The sequence below is a fragment of the Varroa jacobsoni genome, unplaced genomic scaffold (assembly GCF_002532875.2).
Source record: "Varroa jacobsoni isolate VJ856 unplaced genomic scaffold, vjacob_1.0 scaffold_249, whole genome shotgun sequence".
NCBI lineage: Eukaryota > Metazoa > Arthropoda > Arachnida > Mesostigmata > Varroidae > Varroa > Varroa jacobsoni.
Window position 1 is genome coordinate 236 of NW_019213151.1, and position 20,261 is coordinate 20,496.

Below are 20,261 nucleotides of genomic sequence, written 5' to 3' on the forward strand. Positions count from 1 at the left end.
TGGACAGTCGTATTCGTCATTATTATTATTATTATTATTACTATTATTATTATTGCACTGAACAAATTGCACCCTGACAAACAACATGGCCTCCAACGGCCTTAAAATCATCGTCATGATCGATTGGTTATGCCTTATGTACAATTCGCCAGTTTATTCGGCGTGCGAAAAGCCACTCCTTGCAAATTCCCTCACCACAGAGAGCTTCCGCTTGCTAAGCTTTAACCGCGGTAGTACGGTTTTGCATACTATTTTGTATCCAACTGGTTCCGTTGGACAGTTTTTCTGGAATGTTCGTACACATACTGTTCTTATCAGACAGTTATATAATCTACGTTTTGCCGTTATCTGATTTCGTCTACTTCTTTTTGTCATCCTCTGTTGCTTTGTCCAAACTTTCAAATTCTTTTTACGATACATGTTTTCAATTACATACTTCTACTCTTTCATCAGCTTCTTCTCCCACCACAAAATACCTTTTCCAAGTTCTGTATCTATTACACGTTCTCTTTGTATTCCATTCAAATTTTAAATGTTATTGTCATTCATTCATAATGATATTAGCACTAATTGCAAACAGCTGTCAGCAATTGGAATGTATATATATATGGTGGCTTCCTATTGATGAAGCTTTGAACGGGAGCGTTCAGCTGAGAAGGTCAAATCCACTAAAGGAGTTATTATTATTGTTATTAGACTGGTTGTTGTTACTGAGCTGGCTATTATTATTCATTTGCAGTGCCACTCCAATGACTGGCTGGCTCCCAAGTGGCTTCCCTAGATCCATGGTCTGCACACCCTGGGCTAGCTGGTTCATCGTTGGCCGCTTCTCTTCCTGTTTAGGACTAAGGAGGTTATCGACGCTGATGTTGAGCCCGTTCCACGTACTGCCGAGGGTTGCAGACCCGCCGCCTGCTGCATCTCTCTTTATATTCTCGATACTAGCCGCAACGGTTGTTGTTACAGTAGCGTTTGTTGGCAGAAGTGGAGTTGGGGTCAACACTGACGACATGGGACTCATTACAGGGGCCTGAAACAGTGATGAAAACCATGGATTAAAAAAATACAGATATTGATAAGATTTCGATGTTGACTTGCTTGTTTCACGAAGGTCTGTGGATCTGACGAACGAATATTTCATAAAAACACGGTTAGTAATACTTGGCCTATCAACACGTGTGTTCGAAGTACGTTAATGATTCAACAAGAGTAATAATAAAGGTCCAACGTAGAAGTGCTTATGAATTAAACGCAACTGCAAATTCTGCTATGGTGTCTTGTAATTTCCTGCTAATTCAATGTAAGGTTTCGCAATTGTTTAAACAACTAGCTACCCCTACTAACCCGTATTGTCATTGCATTACTTTAGTTGACTTGAAAAATATAATAATACTTAAGATTTTTTTATGACGAAGTTAGTACAGTTGCCTTATGAAAAATACTTACCCCTATAGCAGATGTGCTTTTGGGCATGATGGGACTAGCAGGAATACCGGTTGCCATGGGAGGTGTAGCTATGAGGTTCATTCCACCCATAGGGTTGGCCCCTATATGGTGGGCACTCGAAAGAGGCATCGACACGACCGGACCTCCAAATAGCTCCGTCGGGAGCGACGAAGTTGAGGAAGCCATATTAACTACGGGTGCTGCCATAGCGGCTGAACCACTTATTGGAAGCGAATTCATACCAGACGACGAAGTAGCTGCTGAGTTAAACGAAGCGAAGTCTGCGAAGTCGTCTTCAGCTGTTGTCGCTGCTGAGGCCGAAGACAGTGAGAAGACTTGTGGTGGTGCAGTTACGGGTGCTGCCGGAATAGTGGACGCAATTACGGTAGCATTTTGGAACTGGCTGAAGTCAGCAAAGTCCCCGTTCGCTGCTGAGGCTGCTGCTCCCTGGCCGCCACTTGATTCTGAGCCACCACTAAAATCTAAGTCGCTCAAGAGGTCAGAGGATTTGCTAGCTGCAGCTGCCTGTGATGAACCGGCTGCTGTTCCAGTCTGATTTCTAGCTTCGTTCGCAAATACCGCTGCTGCACCTAAGTCGATCATCTTTAAAGGCATAGTCTTCTTCGGCTGTCTGTCCAGATTCTGTTGATAGCTAACAGAAGATGTCGAGGCCTTAGGTGCTGATGTCTGTGGCTCTTCAAAAGCTGCGGCAGAGCGATCATCCTTCCTCGGCGGTGACGGCGAATCCCTGTAGCCTCGCTTGATGTCACGATCGCTGTCCTCATCATTCGAGTCACCAAAACTACCCCGACGATGTTGGCTTCGCTTCTCAGAGGGAAAATCCGCGAAATCGCTTGTCCTTCTAGAGGCGAAGCCCATAGCTTCCCCTGATAATCCTATATACTTGTCTTTCGATTTTTTGGCTTTTTTTCGTTCCGCGCGAAGTCGGTCATCGTCCTGAATTACCTCGATGAGGTCCTTTACGCGATTGCGTACTATATACAGGACAGAGCAGAAAATCGAGCACACCGTCGATCAAATGATAACGATAAACAAAGAAAAACCGGTTTAGCAAGAACCCAATCGTCCAACGATGACAGAGCGATGTCGGCTCTTTAGTTTATGATGTTTTTCTCTATTAACAAGAGACTTTATAGACGTATTAGTTCCGATCTGTTTCGAATGATACTAACTCCATTTCACTATATTTAATTGGTTTTACCACAAATTAGTTTTTCGCTTCAGTAGAACAATAATTTATCAAAAAAAAAAAAGGTGAGATTATACATTTTGTCTACCCTGCAATATTTACCGTTAACTCCCTGATCTTTGCCCATTTCATCAACGAAGGTGTAGTTTTCGAGGCTCCTGAGATCATAAATGTGTTCCCTGGCGGAGGTCACGACACGCTCCGATCCGTTCTTCACGAGGTAGTCCAGTAGCAGTAGGCCTGTCCATGAAAATGACACACCGACAAGCAAAACAAAAAAATATTTGATACTTTATAACAGAGTTACAGGTAAGAGGGCACATTCTGCAAGGTCCTATGCAACACCATACCGATTATAGAACACACGTGTATATAGCATACGACGAACTAGCAATTGTCGCTGGGCAAATAAGGTTTCGTATACTACTGTATCAACAACGATTTTCTCTAAATGGTAATCATACCGTTGCACCGCTTGCTTATATTATTGTGTGTACTTCTAAATACCAATGCTTACGAATAAATAGGCGTCGCATATTTTTCACTGTTTTCTTGTTAACGCGATATTTAGTAAATTGTGACAGTGGTAAAAGTTTTGAGAATTTATCGAAACTATATATGAAGCTATCGACACCATTCAAATTCCTTCTCTTATGTATGCAGCTATTTTGAGCACGGTATTATCCTCTCCAGCGTATCCCAGTTTTCTTTGTTAATTGAAAACTTATTAAGGCTTTTTACTTAAACGGAGAGAACTTTTTAAGTGAGCCTTTTGTCCGCTCTTCTAGTGGGACAAGTGTTCGTTTTTCTGTCCACAAGAACTCCCTAGCACAGTGTAGCTACTCGATACATATAAAAGGTAATAGATCCCGCTATATATGTATACAAAAAAAAGATAATGGTAGTTATTTTCTTCTCTCGGAAAAGTAGTGCTGTATATATTCAAGCACAAATTCACTGCTAGGACGTGAGCATGTGGCTAAGCAGTGTTTCAATTTTTTATCCTGACTTCCAACGAGCTCACACTTTTTTTAAATAGACCTAGGACTATCTGCGCGGCACCTGTTTAACTGGTGTACTCACAGTACCAAAGGTGCGCAGACCTAGAAGAAGTGTTTCAAGTTACCATTTTTTTAAGTTTAGTTTACAATTTAGCTAACGATTAGTAATAGCTAATCTAATACGATCTGATCTTTAGCGCCGTATCTGACTGCATGTTTAGTGGGGTACAAGCGCGTGATAATTTGCAATGCTGGCAGATCAAAAGAAGGCTTTGATAACGACAAATAGGTCGCAAAGCTATGGGTGGGTAGTGCTTTACCTTTCCGCTGTTTTTCAGCTTAGCGATACCTCAAAATCAGATATGCTGCAATGCTTAGCGCCAGTGCATCTATTGCGGGACCATTCATTATAAGCTGTTACTGGTATTTTTCCGAAGAAAAAATACCTAATCGTAAAGCTATGGAAGAATACTCGAGTAACCCAGGGTGTTTTCCAAGCAAAGCCACGATTTTAAGAAGAATATATATATTTAACCCGGTTTACTTACTTCACTTATGAGAAACTGCAGCCTTCATCCATCTCCCTGTATTAAAACGACTGTCAATCTTCTTACTAAGGCCGAACAACACACGCTGCTAATCTTACTCGATACTATTCATTATCAACAGAAATTACTGCAGTAAAAATACCGCGATACCACGGTCAACTTTTACTTATTCGATGGACCGCAAGAGGCGGCGCGTGGGCAGACCCTTACATCAGAAAGACATATTCAACGCCGATACACTCGAGTCCGTTGAATCAACAGAGTAGCGAAACACTTAAGAAAGTATGTTTTCTGAAGCGCCTCCGTTTTGTGGCAGGTGCTTTGTTGTTTATCTTCGATAACCCTGCAGCTACATGCGTTTCTAAAATATAGAGCACTAATATTATTTAACAAGATGCCAAAATACCATTCTTTTTGCTAATATAATATTCGCTGACTATTGCTTATGATCAAAACTTGATCCGGTGATGCTTAGTTCCAGCTTTCTAAACAGAATTTGTTTTCATCTCCTGTGACGAGTCTTGCAAGCCTTCTATCTAACGTACATGGGCATCCATCCACGACGGAATAGTAACGACGGAAAACGTTTCCTTATTATTTATTAATTAATCATCATTATTATTACTATTAATGACGTGTTCTAACTAATTGGGCAGTGTAATGTACTAGTTCGTTTGGTAACATATTGTCACTAAATGCTGTTATTCTAAACCTTGACAGTTGCATGGCGTTATTCGATCACTGGGCTGCAAGCAAAACCGTTACGATCGCACATAGCAGAAAGGACGGTTAACGATGCACTAGTCTCCGTTATGAGCCCGGCCACCAGTCGAGTTGACTTGGACATTGAAGCTTAGCTATCGAGAAAATTCACTCAACCTGTTACCACATGCCGTATAACAGTGCTCTTTACTCAGGCAATGCGATGGAACTATGAACAGTCGCTCGGGACATTTCAAATAGTCAACCCAGCGGCGTCAAGACGTTTCAGATTATGGACAATTAACAACGAGGATTAGAACGATCAAAGAATATTTCCATTTAGGCCGAGAAATACGACAAGACAAACCCGATTAAAAAAGCTAATTATATCGAAAGTACGACTAAACATCGGAAAACAGCAGTAGTGCTTTTGCTACTGCCAGTGTTGCGGTAAGGCTGAGCATAATTATGTGAGTAGGCGCACCAGGTCTAAGGTAGCACTAACTGATATCGAACGAATACCCTATATATTATAGATTAATGGAGCTATCGAAAATTTTCGAAGAATAAGAGGTATGTTTCGCCATATTTACATTGAAGCTCGAAATAACAAGTAACATTACATAAAGGCAGTAGTAATTTGTGCTGTTATTAAAATACGGCCACATGAAACGCTGGCTACGTGACTCGGCTTAACTATTGGCAAGAGTTTATGGAATTACCGAAACTAGCTACGTACTGAATTATGCGATGTTCGATATCGGTAATTTGATGAGTGTATAAGATCATTTTTGTTTCTGCGAGAGAAGAACCAGTCGCAAACATCGTGTAGTTCAGCAAAATATTATCTGCAGCTGCCTCGTGAATCCGTCTAAATTTTTTAGAAATTAGCTGGCAGCCGAACGAAAATGATGCGCCACCATAACTTCCAATAGATTAGTGCTATAGCTTACAAACTGATGCATTTAGTCGCTGTTTCGTTCCTTACAAAATTATGGAACAACAGCGAAGCACTGAAAGTCAGTATTGCGGGATATCAACATGACCAACAATGCCCGCGCAAACCGATAAACCGGACAGAATCATCTACTTGTTCTGAGGGAGCAATACTTCATTTAGTCAGAAGTCTTCATAGTTTCTGAGTAGTGCATGTGATAAACACGTATGTGAAAGCTATGCCGTGTTCTGACGGAAGACTAATTAGAACAACTTAGGCTAACAAGTGGACATCTTGCCAAAACCTAACTGTATCGTTGCTTTACTTACCCTTGTTTACATTCAAGTTAAATCAATCAGCCAATGAAAAACCTGCGAACAATGAAATATTTTCGTTGATATGGCTTTGTCAGAAGAAGGATGCCGCTTATTGACCTTTAGCGTTCCGCCCCACATCGAGTAACAATAAAATGATAGATGAACAATAAAAAATACTGTATCTATTATTTATTTAGCAACTCACGCTATTCTTACGAAGTCTAAATACTGGGAGAGAAAAGCTAGTATTAACAAGAAACCAAAATCCTAGCAGTGCACAAAACAAATGTAAATCATCTGGCTAACAACAACACAAAGATCTACAAGATTTGCCTGACGTGAAAATAGAACTTGGAATAAAACCATGCACAACCAAGCTTACCACACGACACGTATTTAAAACATCTATTTAACTTGCTTAACTTAATATTAGTCTTTAATATTTTAAATATCCTATTTCTTTCCATGCTAAAACGTTATGCACTTGGCCATACGCTATTGCTGTCAAAGTCGCACACTAAAACAAAGTTTTTCTGTTGCTATCATATGCATTAAGCCGGATCGAAATGTCGAATGAGTACCGCATGAATCGCTTCGAAAGAGGGGTTCATTGAAAAAGAGAATTGGTAATTTTTGTCTGAGACAGCATGGATTCTTCGAAACCGCATTTAGTAATGATAGCACCTTTGAGGTGAGAACTTGAAGTGACCCGTGAATGAATTACACTCCTTGGGAGAACCGTTCATTATGAAAAGACATTTCCTGTGAATGCTTTTTCTTACAAACCTAATTAAATGTTCTTTCTCGTGGAGTTTCGTTTGGGACTGCCATAACCCAGATACACACATCAAATATAAGGCTTTTCATCATCGGCCGTTGTTATATGTGAGGTGTCTTGCACAGCCAAATTCGTGGATAGAAATGATTGTTTAAACCATGGACATATATGACGCTGTATGTTTAACGAAATTAAAAAGAGTTGAGTATCTACCTGTGTGTAGCCTATATTGTGTAAGTATGCTGTAAGTATTATTCATATATCACGATGCATGGTATAGATCAATTTATGTTTGATGAATGTGATGATAACTTCAGTGTGGCCCAAAAATCAACTGTTGTTTTCTCGACTTTTAGCCGTAACATATTAATCGATAGGAACACTAAATGACACTTAGCCAGCTTTTTTTTGTGAATCCGGTAAGTAACTATTCAACGGAAGCTACAACAAAAGGGCACGTGCAATTGTTATTTCTAGATATACCTGTCTATTAGTAAGATGCAACAGCCAGGTGCACAATGTAAAAGATAAGTGGGCAGTAATAAAGATAACAGTTTAAAGCAAGATGTTGAACAAAGGTCCGGTATCGATGATGATTAAGACTTTAAAGCAGCGATCGCAACAAACAGAGCCTTCTCTAGCTGATGGCGGTGTTAGAGCTATTTTTGTGACTAGTTTTACGGTTCAAAGAAAATTTTTCCTTGGCGTTACTTCCTTTTGCCATACGCTTACATACCTTTGTAGACTCTTCGCCAAACGCGCTTATTATCTTCGAGTAGTCGCCTCCACAACATGCCCATCACCTCCGGGAAGGACTCATACGAGAAGGTAGCCTGCGAGATCTCCTGCATGAGCGATGAATGCGGACCCCATGGTTCATCGTTCGTTGCCTCACGGACTTTTGCCTCCAAATCCGTGTAGTTGTATAGGACATTCGTCCTGCAATTCAAATTAGATATAGGTTAGCGTTAGTTCCATGTTCCTAAGTAGGAATACGAAAACTGTCAGACTCGAAACTTAACGTGCATCTTACGTTGACTATCTCTTGGTATCAACCAACAAAATCGGCACATCATAGAATAACAGCACCTGTTACTGAAATAGTTTCTGTACTTAATCACACTCATATTTAAATACGTGTATGAACTTCATTTGTTATTGCGAATATACATACTTTATTGTGTTTCCGATGGCTTATAAGCATATCTAATAGCAGTAACCCCTATACTTGTTATAATGCATTTTACTAATCTTATGCTACGAATCCTTACTTGAAAATATCCTGTTGCAGTCGCTTTGTAAGTCGTTGAAGTCTGAACTACTGTCTCCAACCTGTTAACTGCTTCCACTTGTACTTAATTGCACCATCGCCCACAATGCATGAGCATAAAGACTGGCTTCAATTCAGCAATCAAACTTTCAAACCTTCTCCCACAGAAAGCGAACTTTGCATGACTCTACCAAGAAGGACTGTTGAGCGCTGTGTATAGTCTTCATTCATTCTAAGAACTAAATTTAAGTTCTACTGCTTTGTATCACTCCTACACAACTCTTGGTAAAATAGTGTATTTAAAGTCTTACCGCAAACCCTAAATTGAAAAACATTTATTACTACCAATAAAGAAAAGTTCAATGATGACTAATCCTTTTTCGGGTCTTTTATTACAGTTTTTACCACTATTGGTCTGTTAGCTATGATGATACGGCAATGTCATTCGCGGATGCGATATTTAACGCACGCTCATAACTATAGTTACGAGCGTATATACTCTTGTACATACAACTTGAAGGATTATCGCCATAGTTGTGATGAAAAGATGGAAGATTATACCGTACTATTTGGCTTCTTTTCATACTTCAACAGTAATCGTTTCGCTTGGCAACAGTTAATCAAAACCTTCATAAAAATAAAAACCGCTATCTATAGAAATCTCTCTAACAATATATCTAATATACTATTTGCCACAGGTTTGATAGCCAAACGAGCCACAACATGACGGACTCATATGGGCGTCATCAAGATTAGGCATGAAGCCCAATCTACGTCTTCTTATATTCACCACAAACGTATTTGTGGTGTCGGCTGTGATCAATCAAGCATTGCAAATGATATGACACCGAACGCATATGCAGGCAATGATTGCATGCGGCCCCCCGGTACTAATAATGCGTGGCAAATCGCTCGTTATGAGAGAACGAAGCATTCAATGTGAGTGAGGAACTATGGTGAGAGGCGATTAGGAAGTGCCGACGAACCGACCTTCATGCTATGACCCTTTGTCACCTCGCCACTGCTACCCGCACCTCGCCGTTCCACGCTGGTAAAGATCAACCACTATTACAAATGATATAATGAGAACCAGAAAATAGTCATGCCTAGTAAAGTTGGGGCGTGCCCCAACTACGGCTACTGTATGATTTAGCTGCTGTTGCACGCGATGACCTGAATTGCCACGTAGATGAGTGAGGTTGGTGAATGAGGAGATGCAACCCCCGAGGACCAGGCAGGACCTGAGAGAGTCAGCAGTGGCCGCGGCTTGCATAATAATGGGGAATAGTCAACCTCAAGCAAGCTTTCCCTGGGACTCGAGAAGAAACTTTTCTAGTAAGGCATACACACATACACGCTAATACTTCTGTGGCAATATTCTGCTAGCATCAAAGCTCTGGGTTCGAAGTTTGATAGCACTTGGCACATTAGCAACTTCGTCGAGAATAGGACGAGTCAAGATAATTTTACATGTTCGCTTAACATTAATTTGCCTCGTTTCCCTCGTTCATTCAGTTATTTTAACCTTCTTATTTGTGAAGGCACAATTTGATTGAAGAACTTTAAAATTTCAAGCGTAATCTCTTTATGAATTTCTGAGATTTACGGATGATATCCCGCTGCACACTAATCTCTCTCACAGGATGCGCTCATTATTAATGAGAGAGCAACATTGGCGTGACTAGCGTACCTGCTGTCAGATTCAATGTAAAGCACAGCCTTTATTTACTTATTGTGACGAATTAAATATCAATGTGATAATACTGGCAGTAATAATAATAATAATGACAACAACAACAACAATAGTAATATTCGTTTTATTACTGTAGAAGATCTTATAACCGCCTCGCTTTGCGTTGCGAAGAACACATTACCTTCCAATACTACAAAATACAATTCGTGCTTATGTTGCTTGGCTTTAACTTTTCTGTTTCCTTAGAATGTACATAGAAATATTTATACTAAAACCGTGTTTAAGCTAATAACTGCTCCAGCCAATACTCTCCTAAATATAGCCAACAATCATGAGTATGAAAGTTAAAAAGAAATGCATTTCAAAATTGCTGAGCTTCATCTACGATTTTCAATCCGTATTAGCGATACCGGAAGCTGATATCTGACCCACATCCATACTAGTTCAAATATTTTACACAAGTTTATTATAATAAACGCGGTTTCATCTTAACCAGAATTTGCTGATGAGACTAGTCATCATTAATACTCCAATAAAGGTAGTGCGCCTTAAAGCGCAGTCTTAAAGCGCAATTTCACGTTGCGATAAATGAAACAACCTACTACCGAGCAGGCAATTAACGTAAACACATTTTTTTGTATTTACGTTAATTGCCTTTGTTACGTTTGTTACGCACAAAAACAAAACGTAAACAAAATTCTAAGTACCTTTAAAAAATTTGGACCAAATCTATCTTCTGCCTATTGATTATTTTTGCGTGAAAAACTTTATTGCTGTAATACCAAACAACAAATGTCATACCTCTAAGAATAGCTTGCTTTTTTATTATACATTGAGCCATTTAAAATGTCTGAATTGTATTAACTGACTGCAAGTATTAGCGAATTGCAGCAGTGTCATCCTACAGAGACAAGAAAACTTTGTGTCTTTCGGTTTGGTTTTGCTCGATAGCAGCGATTGATGATCAATTCCGTTTGGTGCCAAACACTTATCCCTTGATCCAGCCAAACATCAACGTTACGCAGAATGCACAAGCGGTATTTCTCTCTCTTTGTCTATCGATCTCTACGCAATTACGGCAAGATATGGTAGTGCCAGTCCTACAAGCCCGCCTATTCTTTTCCCAGTCCGGGTGAACATAATATAGCGTACGACGAAATAGAACCAAAGCTAACACAGAACGTCGGCACAGTGACGAACTAATTCTCCATTCGTGTTCTCCATCCCGTCTCTATATGGATGAGCCGATTTTCGTGTAACGCTGCTCCCATTTGTTGTAACGTTTTGTTCCCAGACTTAACTGTTTACAGCTAGAACTGAACGTGTCCCTACTGCTGCTGCCAATGTCATTGAAAATTTTCCTGCTGCTCTCCCGTTGACGTAACATGAAATGTTTTTACGTACTGTCCTGAGTGCATTGCTAGGTGGGTTTGGCTCGGTTGACTAAATCGGCCACTTAATAATAATAGTAGTAAATACTGTTCGGAGTATTCTTTCAGAACGCCGACTCTCAACGTCGACTCGCCGCCAATGTTCGCTACTGTAGAAAAAAAATCGAGTGAAATAGAAGGGAGTTTATTGATCTATTATTCGCCCAAAAACAGGATAGCAACAGCCATCATTGAAACACGTGGCCCACTTTTCTTTAACCAAACGGACCATCGGATGCAAACTCAGTTATATAAACGGGCAGACAGGTATATATGCAATCAGCAAGAATCTATGAGCTTCAGCACCCATATACACACATGTACGTGCTACCGAAATGTAAGCAACAGCATGAATGACTCATAGGAAACGTGCGATTTAAAAATGCTCAAGAAAAATTATTTTAGCTTAGTTCTTTTGTGTTTTCAATATGCAAATGACATTGTGTTCTAACTTGAATTTTAATTGAAGGTCAACAAGGGCCACTTCCCTGTAACACTTGGTACCCTTTCTTTTGTTAACGGATATTAATCGGAATTGTAAAGCACAGGGTCATTGAAAAATGCCTTTTTAGACCTTCCTGATAATGTAATTATATGTTTTTATATATAGAAATACACTTATTCCAAGCCAAAAGAAGCAAGGATATGAAATAAAGTTTAATTTGGTGTGATCACAAAACTTAGCTTTCAAATAGATCACAAAACTTAACAAACAAAGTGAAATAGCTTTCCAAGGCCTGTGTTTGAGTTAATTTTCTAATTGAATTATAAATCTTTAGTCACAAATTCGCATTGAAATTTAAAATATACCAGATTTTGAGTGAAGTTTACTTTATTTTGTATATCGTGGCTATAAGCCCAAAGCTTGACGTGGATATATGTCTGGACAAAACTGGACTCGAACCAAGTTTTGAATAGACGGTGTTGTAGTTTTTAGGTCATAAATTTTGCCAACTCTTGGTATGCGTCTTTAGTAGAATTTAAGGGCACAGTTTTATAGACAATTCAGCCAAAAATCAATAATATCGTGCTTTGTAAAAAAAAATTCACATGCAATAGTAAAGCTTCTTTTGACTGTATTTCTAAAAAATAAATTCGGACGGTATTTAGGATTGCTATGTATACATGTACTATATCGCTAATACATATGCATTTAGATTGATATATATATTATGCTGACCCAAAGTCCGGCTGATTCGAGGGTCCCCATTTCACATTTGTTAGGGTAGCAGGAAATACACAAATGATGGCATTAAAGGAACCTAACTGTATGAGACATTTGTTACGGGATACCATCCCTATAATTGCTATGATTGTATGCTATAATGTCATAGCGTTAGTGTATGTCTAAAATGACAATGACTATTGTTTACAACGACGACTACTGTGGTCATTCAAACGGTTCTATCAGAATACCATGTAGTATGCTTCAAGCAGTATTAAGATTCTATGGCTTCTTCAAGACTAGCAACAAGCGAACAACTAGGCATCTTTGAAATAGTCTTTTAGATTATCATATATATATATATATATGACCTTTGCCCTCCATTTACCCAGCCGCTTGTTTTCAGTCTATTCTCATGCCTCGTTAACCTTCTCCACACAGGTCTGCAAGGATATGCAAATAGATTCGCATCGCGTGACCAGGTTTCGCTGTTAGTCCGCTCGAGCTAAAACCTATAGTGGTCAACGATAACTGACGCCGTTGTTAACGTTGTTGGCCTCTGCTGTCGACTTTCCCGTCGCTGTTAAAAGACTGCAGGTACCTGGAGCATAATAATGGTAGTAGAAAAGTTGTTTGATGTAATGTTTAACAGCACGACCGGTCATAAAACTCGAAGCACTTAGAAGTTGCCTAGGCCTACTTTTGTAGAACTGGCTTTATATGCCTAGTCCTTAAGCCCAGTTGCATCGCAATTACGGAAGCGTCAGCAACTATAACGGATGCAGTTATTCGGTAAAAGTAAAATCATTTGTATTCGGCGGTCCATTCCCTGGGCTGCCATTCGCACACGTTGGAGCAATAGTCCTAGTACAGATACTGACACCATTAGAGAATCTGCTGACAGAAGACAAGTAGTTGTAGTCAGTGTTGTTAATGTCGGGGCGGAACGATGCGCATTAGCTTTCCTCACCCGCGTTCCGACGGTATGGTATGTCGACCCTGTGAGTCCCAGTATGCGTTTGGCTATGTGTACGTATATTTGTAGCCGCGTAAGAATGCAGCTGTCTTGGTCCCCGCTAGAAATCTCAGAAGCATTTAGTGGAAGCTGCGACATATTAGTAACTATAAATAGAGCTAGCAGGTGAGTTACGCTACTAGTTGGGAGTAGATGGCGAAGCTGAAGGTCGAAAAACACCCTCTCCTCGCGACAGCCTGAAGCACTTCTTGAACTAGCACTAGGACACTTCCTGGAGACAATTGAGTCACCCCAAGCTGTTCCAAGAAACCTTGTCGTCCTTCGTCCATCATGCCTAACTTTTAAGTTGTAGCAAACCGTTACCGCCAGGTGCTGTTTGTTACAGATTACACACACTATGGGAGATTACACTTTTGGTGACATTCTGAAAGGATGCAAATGACGCAAATTGCTCGATTATTGCACGAGGGTATGCTAAGCTGTGTGAAGCTTTCCCGGTACATTCGTATTCTAAGTAGTCGAGCGCACGTAAATGAAGCTGAGCATAGTACAACAACTTAAGTATTCTAGCGATCGCGAGTCTGTTACACTCAAATCTAAATTTAATACACCTTGCAGATGAGAGCAAACTAAAATTATCAAAAATATAAAATAAAGAGTGTTGCTTAATAAAGAGCAATGAGGTCAAAATCTCAAATGGTAAGGTCAGGATCTCAAATATTTGTACTACGATTATCCCCCTGGGCTTTTCAAGAAAGATAACGTTCTGGAAATGCAACCAGCTTCTAATTGAATAAATATTTGGATGTAAACGGTATGAACTATTTTTGCACTGGGACCTGCCGTTTAAGTATATAACAAGCATATGAATTGCACAGATCTAAATAATACGGAGAAAAACTTGATCATAATGCTGATCATCATCATCATCATCAATCGTAACAACAGCAACAGCATTAACGAACTGCTAGCGGGACAGTTACGAGTGCGCCCGAATTCCCCACCCCCCTTCAGTCGCGGCGGGCTTTGCTATCATTCTTCAAACAGTTACTACAGTCAGAGCAGAAGCTGTCGGTGCAGACTGTCCGGGAGTGTCTGTACGTCTAACCCTTGTGCATCCAGTTCTATTATAATTCAGCACGCATTACCAAACTGGCAGAGCTACTTGCTGGCAAACTATGTTTAGCCTGGCAACCAGACTGGCTTCTGCAGTTATTTATAGGTGCCGTAACTTCAACTATACCTGCTGCTTTAAATACCACTGTTCTTGATAACATCACGCTATCTGCCGCATTAACATTGCTCGTCCTTGTGAAACGAACTACAACTATTTATATGGCAGCCAGTAAATCACAGTGGTTCTCACTTAGCGTTCTCTGAAGCCGTTAGTGAAATTAGTTGCAAATTGTGTGCGTCAGCTGGCTGGTCCGAATGGGCTTTATGTATTTGAAACTGTCCATATCACTTACTCTATGTGCCTCAGGCCGTGCAAACGATTCTAATCCGCAACCGTTCATTTCTCGAAAGGTTTTCGACGCGAATCCGTGACAGTCGAACGGTACAACCGTCAAAGGGCTGAACAATCATAGGAGTAACTGAATAAAATGATAATATTCTTATGAGCAACAGCTACCATTTCATGGTCGTGAGTTGCACAGCAGCGGAAGCAAATTTGCTGTTGCAGCACGCTGACCAACGGACACTTATTATATCACTGTATATGTATAAACAGGCTGAAGCGGTAGAAAGAACGCGTTGAACAGGCTAATCCTCTGCAGGTAACGCCTATTAGTTGTAGAACTAATTATGTAGCCTCTTAGCTAGCCGTAACATTGTGCGGCACCTTGCCAGCGTTGAGGCAGTGTTGCAAGCTAGTACGACGACGCCTGTTCGCTTCGACGACTTGTGTAACAGCTACGTCGTATCGACACCCCATCTGTTCTATTTACGGGATTTAAAATGATGCATCTTACCTACAACGGATTCATTCAGAAAGGTGTGTCTGTCAACACTTCAACGTCCCTAGAAGTTGGCTTCTTGTTCATAATGGAAGTAATAATATGATAATTTTCATACTGAGCTCTGTTATGAAGTTACATGCTCATACTCACGCTTTGCCCAAACATACACATACTCATGAATAGATGATAAGTAAGCTTCCGATGTTCGCTTATAGCTTGTCAAATGCTTCTCTCTTTCTTTCAATCTTGACCTTACGCGACGATTTCGTGACGCACAACGCGCTCGTCTTTAACATTCGCCGCCTGCTTGCCATGCATGAAAATGGCACCTTGTCCCTACAGCTAGGGCGAGTTGTGTTTTGCCGTCTAATAATAGCAACGAACGCTAATCGCCAACAGGATCACCGCTATAGAGAGTAAACAGAATTGCACTAGCACCAAGTGACACGTCTATTAACTTCAGCTCAACCCTATGAGCCCCATCCGTGTATCCTTGTGAGAATGGTGTATATATGTATATATATAAACAGCGACTACAACGGTGTAGATATATATCTTTGGCGCTAAAACAGTCGACTTTAGTCCATTTTTCCATGTACCGAACGATTGTTGGCATGGTCGCGAATACCATAACTGGTAGCTTTGTCGCTTTAGCTGATGTTTATTATGGTTCGAAGTGGAACTATTTGCCGTCAGTAGCCGGTTAAGCGGCCATTTTTCCGATTTCAGCAAGTCCGGTTTGAAGATAACTCTGATCTCCTATTCAACTTCGTGTAATCTGCCATACACTGAACCATCAACGTGTGACCTTCGTACGTATTATTATTGCTTTTAATGTGTATCTTAGTTATAAATAGAAATCACAGGTATACATGCGGATGTTCATACATGGTGAAGTCAACTGCTGCATTCATTGATCATTATGTACATATTTAACCATTACCAAAAAGTTAAAATCCCAACATTGAATATACTTATTTATTTACTTTGAAGTCATTAAATAATTCATGAAACAATAAAAATATGCCTAAATAATATATCCATACATATAAACTAGGGTATATATATATATATACATACGCTTTGTCGAGGATCTCTTTCACCTTCCAATTAAAATTAACATTAAACATTTTTGCACAGCCGTTGAGGAACGAACCGAGTTACACGAGCACAGTTAGCAGATAGAATGTATAAAAAGTTGCGAAAAGAATCACGAACACTCGATAACGTTAAGCAACAGACACTCGTATAGATATTCTATATGAGAATAGTACAGGCGTCCCGCCCGATCGTCGAAAGACGCTATCTGTCGAGAAATACACTCGGATATGAGAACATTCACTAACAAGAGTTAGTCAGAGGGTCGGATCGAAACATACGAATATCCATGCGAGGAACGGAGTGGAAAACGTTGATGTCAACCAGGCTCAAGGAAAACCTTCGGCTGATTTCGTTCTTCAATTCCGCTTCTGTTATTGTTACTATTGTCGTACTTTGTGCCTGCAATTGTCCCTGTCGTTCGGCTGCTATCACTGACCAGCCAATGACGAAGGGACGACTGTAACAGCAATACACCTGTCAGGTGAGTTTTTTTCAGCTTCAATTACAGCCGATACCGCTGCAACCTGCCGTGAGGTAACTGGCTATACTTTTCTGAAGTTGTCTGCTTTTGCTGCTGCTGCTGCTGCTGCTACAGTCGTCGGATTCTTGTCGCGTCTGTAACGACGACAGCAAATCGTAACGGCACCAGCTTACGCATTCGGGCACAATAGCGTCAGCCGTGGCAGGAAACCGTGTTTATGGTAGCAGAATCCAACGAAGCTAAACGAGCGGGCAAACAAACACGGCCAAACAACTTAAGAAATGCCACACACAAGCATACCAACGTATACACACACAAACACACACACGGTCCCCAACAAAGAGCAGTAGCAGTAGTATGCCACGTTGATATTGTATCGATTATGGAACTGATGTTGCCTTTAGCAATGTAACAATAGCGAGAATAGCAACGAACAAACGGACGGACGGGGTACATCTACGCTCGGCCGATATAGGGCCGGCCACAGCATGGGAACAAACTAATCAAACCGGAAACGTCGAAAGAAAGTTTTTGTGCAAACTCTGCTGACAATAACAACAACTACTGTCTCCGACTACTCAATCGACGTTGCAAACACTCACGAGATGAGGCACAACTTAAAACAAATTATAGCAATGACACGTTATAGCATCATGTATCATACACGCAGGAGCAGAATGATCCTGCTTCTGTAGCGTTGACGACGTCGGGCGAGGTCGGTGCTGGCGCTGACAATGTTGATGACTAAGTAACACCAACGGCAGCAGGACATGCTAGGCAACACAGCGGCAGTGAGACGGTACAATTCTGGCTGTTACGACTGAGCTGCGATAGGGGAGGGAACGCGGTGTACTGGTAGGCTGGTGCTGCTTGTTGCTGTTGTGTCTTGTAATGGAGCCACAGCAGGGATGGTAATCTTCCCGGCGGTAGTTAGGAGTCGGTCGGGCCCAATGTAGGCAAAGGACGGCAGGCAGCCGCATACGGCCACGGACGGCGGCGGCGCCAGTGACAACGAACCGCGGTGGTGGAGATGGCAACGTAGAAAGTAACAGCACACCGTCACAAAAACGGACAGACAGACAGCGCTACTGCAACAGTACCAGCAGCTACCGTGGTAGCAAAATTACATCGCTGACTTGACGACGCCAACAATACAGTTCCGACCAAAATCACATATAACGCAAGAGAACAACACGACGACTCTGAATGGCACTAGCGGTTGGGTTGGAGCAGCCGCTGTCGGTTTACGCCTATCCCTGCTACGACAGTAAGACCATTGTTGCCGCTACGAACGGCCAGATGGCTGCGACTAGCAGCTCCATGAGCGCTGCAACCAGACGCTGTCATAGACAATACATGTTCCAATGATACCATTGATACTTCTGATGCCGCCGGTGCTATTGCTGCAAATACTATCAGTTCGCCGGGACAACTCGCAACGGGTCGACTTGTGTCGCCGCCCCTTTGTTACGTTCCGACGAATTGACTTTGTTTATAGCAACAGTAACAACAGGATTACAAAATGGCCGCATCCGCTTACAAAGATGACGACGCAAGCAATTTGTATAGTCTGCAATGTAGACAGAGGTCTAATGGTAAAGAGGAAAGGAAAATATGGTTGAAATGAGAGAATGATAAAGAAAAGAAGCGCGCGTAAGTAACAGAGAGTCGTCTGCTAAACTTGTACTGATTACCTAATGGATTCAAGATACAAAATTTAAATATGAGAAAAACAGAGAATAAGCATATTAATAAGTGTATCATTATATACTGAAAAAAAAAGCAGAATTGAGCGAATGAACGTACCAGTTTGTAAATTATTTGTCCCTATTTACAAAGTTTCTAGATCCTTTTCACAGACAATAATGTTAATTTTAATCGGGCTTCCAGGGACCAATGATTTAATATTTGTGATTGAAAGAAGAAAGCGCACCGGCAAATTCATTGGTATGCAGACTAATACAAAGCTAAAACCTGAAGACCAGCGGGAGCTTTCTATGCCACAGCCTCCATGTTTTGTTGCAGAAGTAGTACAACATTTTATTTGTAGCTCTCTGTAAATAAATAGAACAGGACGACCCTCACTGAGTAAAACACCCGTTGTTTGTTTACAGACTCACCCAGACGTCAACCCGCTCTTCGAAAGCAAAACACGCAAAGACAAACATCTGATTGTTGTCTCAAGATCCACGCAGACTTCTCCGAGTTTCATGAACTTCATATTTTGCTTTAAAATTTCAACGCACTCTATGCGTTGGAGTTCCAGTTGTAATGCTATATAGTGTCATCATATTACCGATCTGACGTTATGCCGGCGTTTCGACAAGCTGGCCAAAAAACCTTCATTACCGTGGTGCTTATAGCTGCAGTAGCAGTTTCAGCTGTGGGACAAAATTTAATCCAGCAATGCATTCTGAATGCAAGCGCGCCTTACCAACCTCATACGCCGCTCATCCCTTGTGACAATCTGTACGCATAATGACGCGTAATACAAAACAGTAATGATAGTAATATGCAACAGTGTAGATAGGCCAGTAAATAATGTTCGAGCTCTTCGTTTTAGCAACAGTAAAAGAAAGTCGGTCGAATAAGGTTTTTAACTTAATAAACATATACAATATGTATACCAATTATGAAGAAAAAGAGTAACATTAATTTCGTATTGGTTTTCAGGCCTTTAGATTTCCTTGAGTGCTCCGAACCTTTAGACCTCAAGGGCAATGAGACTGCGCGACAGGATCTTGGCTATGGTTGTACAAAGGTAAGTGATTGGGTTTGAGGACGGTTTAATGACCTAAGAATAGTAACACGATACTTGTACGCTGTATATTGCATGCTATTTCGCTGTGTTTCGCTGTAAATTCCATCGTCAGTGTCCAACTATTTTTAATGTTGTTTTGAGCGTGAGCAGCAGCAGACTACTCCCTACGACGTGTATTTGGAATGAATAGAAACATGCCTCTAACTGAAAATAGGAACTGACATTTTTGCATCTTGAACGATGTGTTCTAATAGAGTTTTACATATTTCATTTTGATTTTTTATATCGTCTTGCTGTGACAGTGGGGTGGCAATCGGTACGAGGAAGTTCAGATGACGGCGGTGAATTGCAGTGTGTTGCCCAATATCGAGTGCTGGGGAAATCGAACGTTTCATCGCGAAGGATTTCCCTGCCTTAAGTACGTAAGCAATTGCGTATCAATCTGTATGATTAAGTACAACTGTTTTATTTTCAATTTAAGTAA

General features: G+C 40.8%; 2 protein-coding genes across 4 annotated transcripts in view; one reads left to right on the top strand and one right to left on the bottom strand.

Annotated features, from left to right (window-relative positions):
• LOC111258585 (uncharacterized) lies at positions 1–18,309 on the bottom strand. 2 transcript variants are annotated; one of them, XM_022829967.2, is made up of 6 exons: positions 17,681–18,309; positions 16,515–16,537; positions 7,676–7,878; positions 2,759–2,896; positions 1,447–2,441; positions 1–1,030 (listed from the first exon to the last, which is right to left on the bottom strand). In XM_022829967.2, the coding sequence occupies exons 1-6, from the start codon at positions 17,786–17,788 to the stop codon at positions 647–649; spliced, it is 1,851 nt and encodes a 616-aa protein (XP_022685702.1). In that variant the 5' UTR covers positions 17,789–18,309; the 3' UTR covers positions 1–646. The 2 variants fall into 2 exon arrangements, with proteins under 2 accessions (XP_022685702.1, XP_022685703.1); XM_022829968.2 differs by lacking the exons at positions 16,515–16,537; positions 17,681–18,309 and adding an exon at positions 8,211–8,342.
• The window catches only part of amrt (TM2 domain-containing protein 2 amaretto), a 6,169-nt gene continuing 1,241 nt past the window's right edge, over positions 15,334–20,261 (top strand). Inside the window, exons 1-5 of one of the 2 annotated variants that reach the window (XM_022829972.2) lie at positions 15,334–15,469; positions 16,164–16,246; positions 19,131–19,485; positions 19,690–19,777; positions 20,080–20,195. In XM_022829972.2, the coding sequence (XP_022685707.1) occupies positions 19,325–19,485; positions 19,690–19,777; positions 20,080–20,195 (365 nt within the window). In that variant the 5' untranslated portion in view covers positions 15,334–15,469; positions 16,164–16,246; positions 19,131–19,324. Of the gene's footprint in view, positions 15,470–16,163; positions 16,247–18,557; positions 18,670–19,130; positions 19,486–19,689; positions 19,778–20,079; positions 20,196–20,261 lie in introns of those variants that run through there. The other variant, XM_022829973.2, reaches the window with a different exon arrangement.

Coding starts and splice junctions, on each gene's coding strand:
- LOC111258585 (XM_022829967.2), bottom strand. CDS start 17,788: ATGTCCTGCTGCCGTTGGTGTTACTTAGTCATCAACATTGTCAGCGCC. Junction 7,879..16,514: donor AAAGAGATCCTCGACAAAGC/GTATGTATATAT, acceptor TTTGAATTGCAG/GACGAATGTCCTATACAACT. Junction 2,897..7,675: donor TTGGCGAAGAGTCTACAAAG/GTATGTAAGCGT, acceptor TTTCATGGACAG/GCCTACTGCTACTGGACTAC.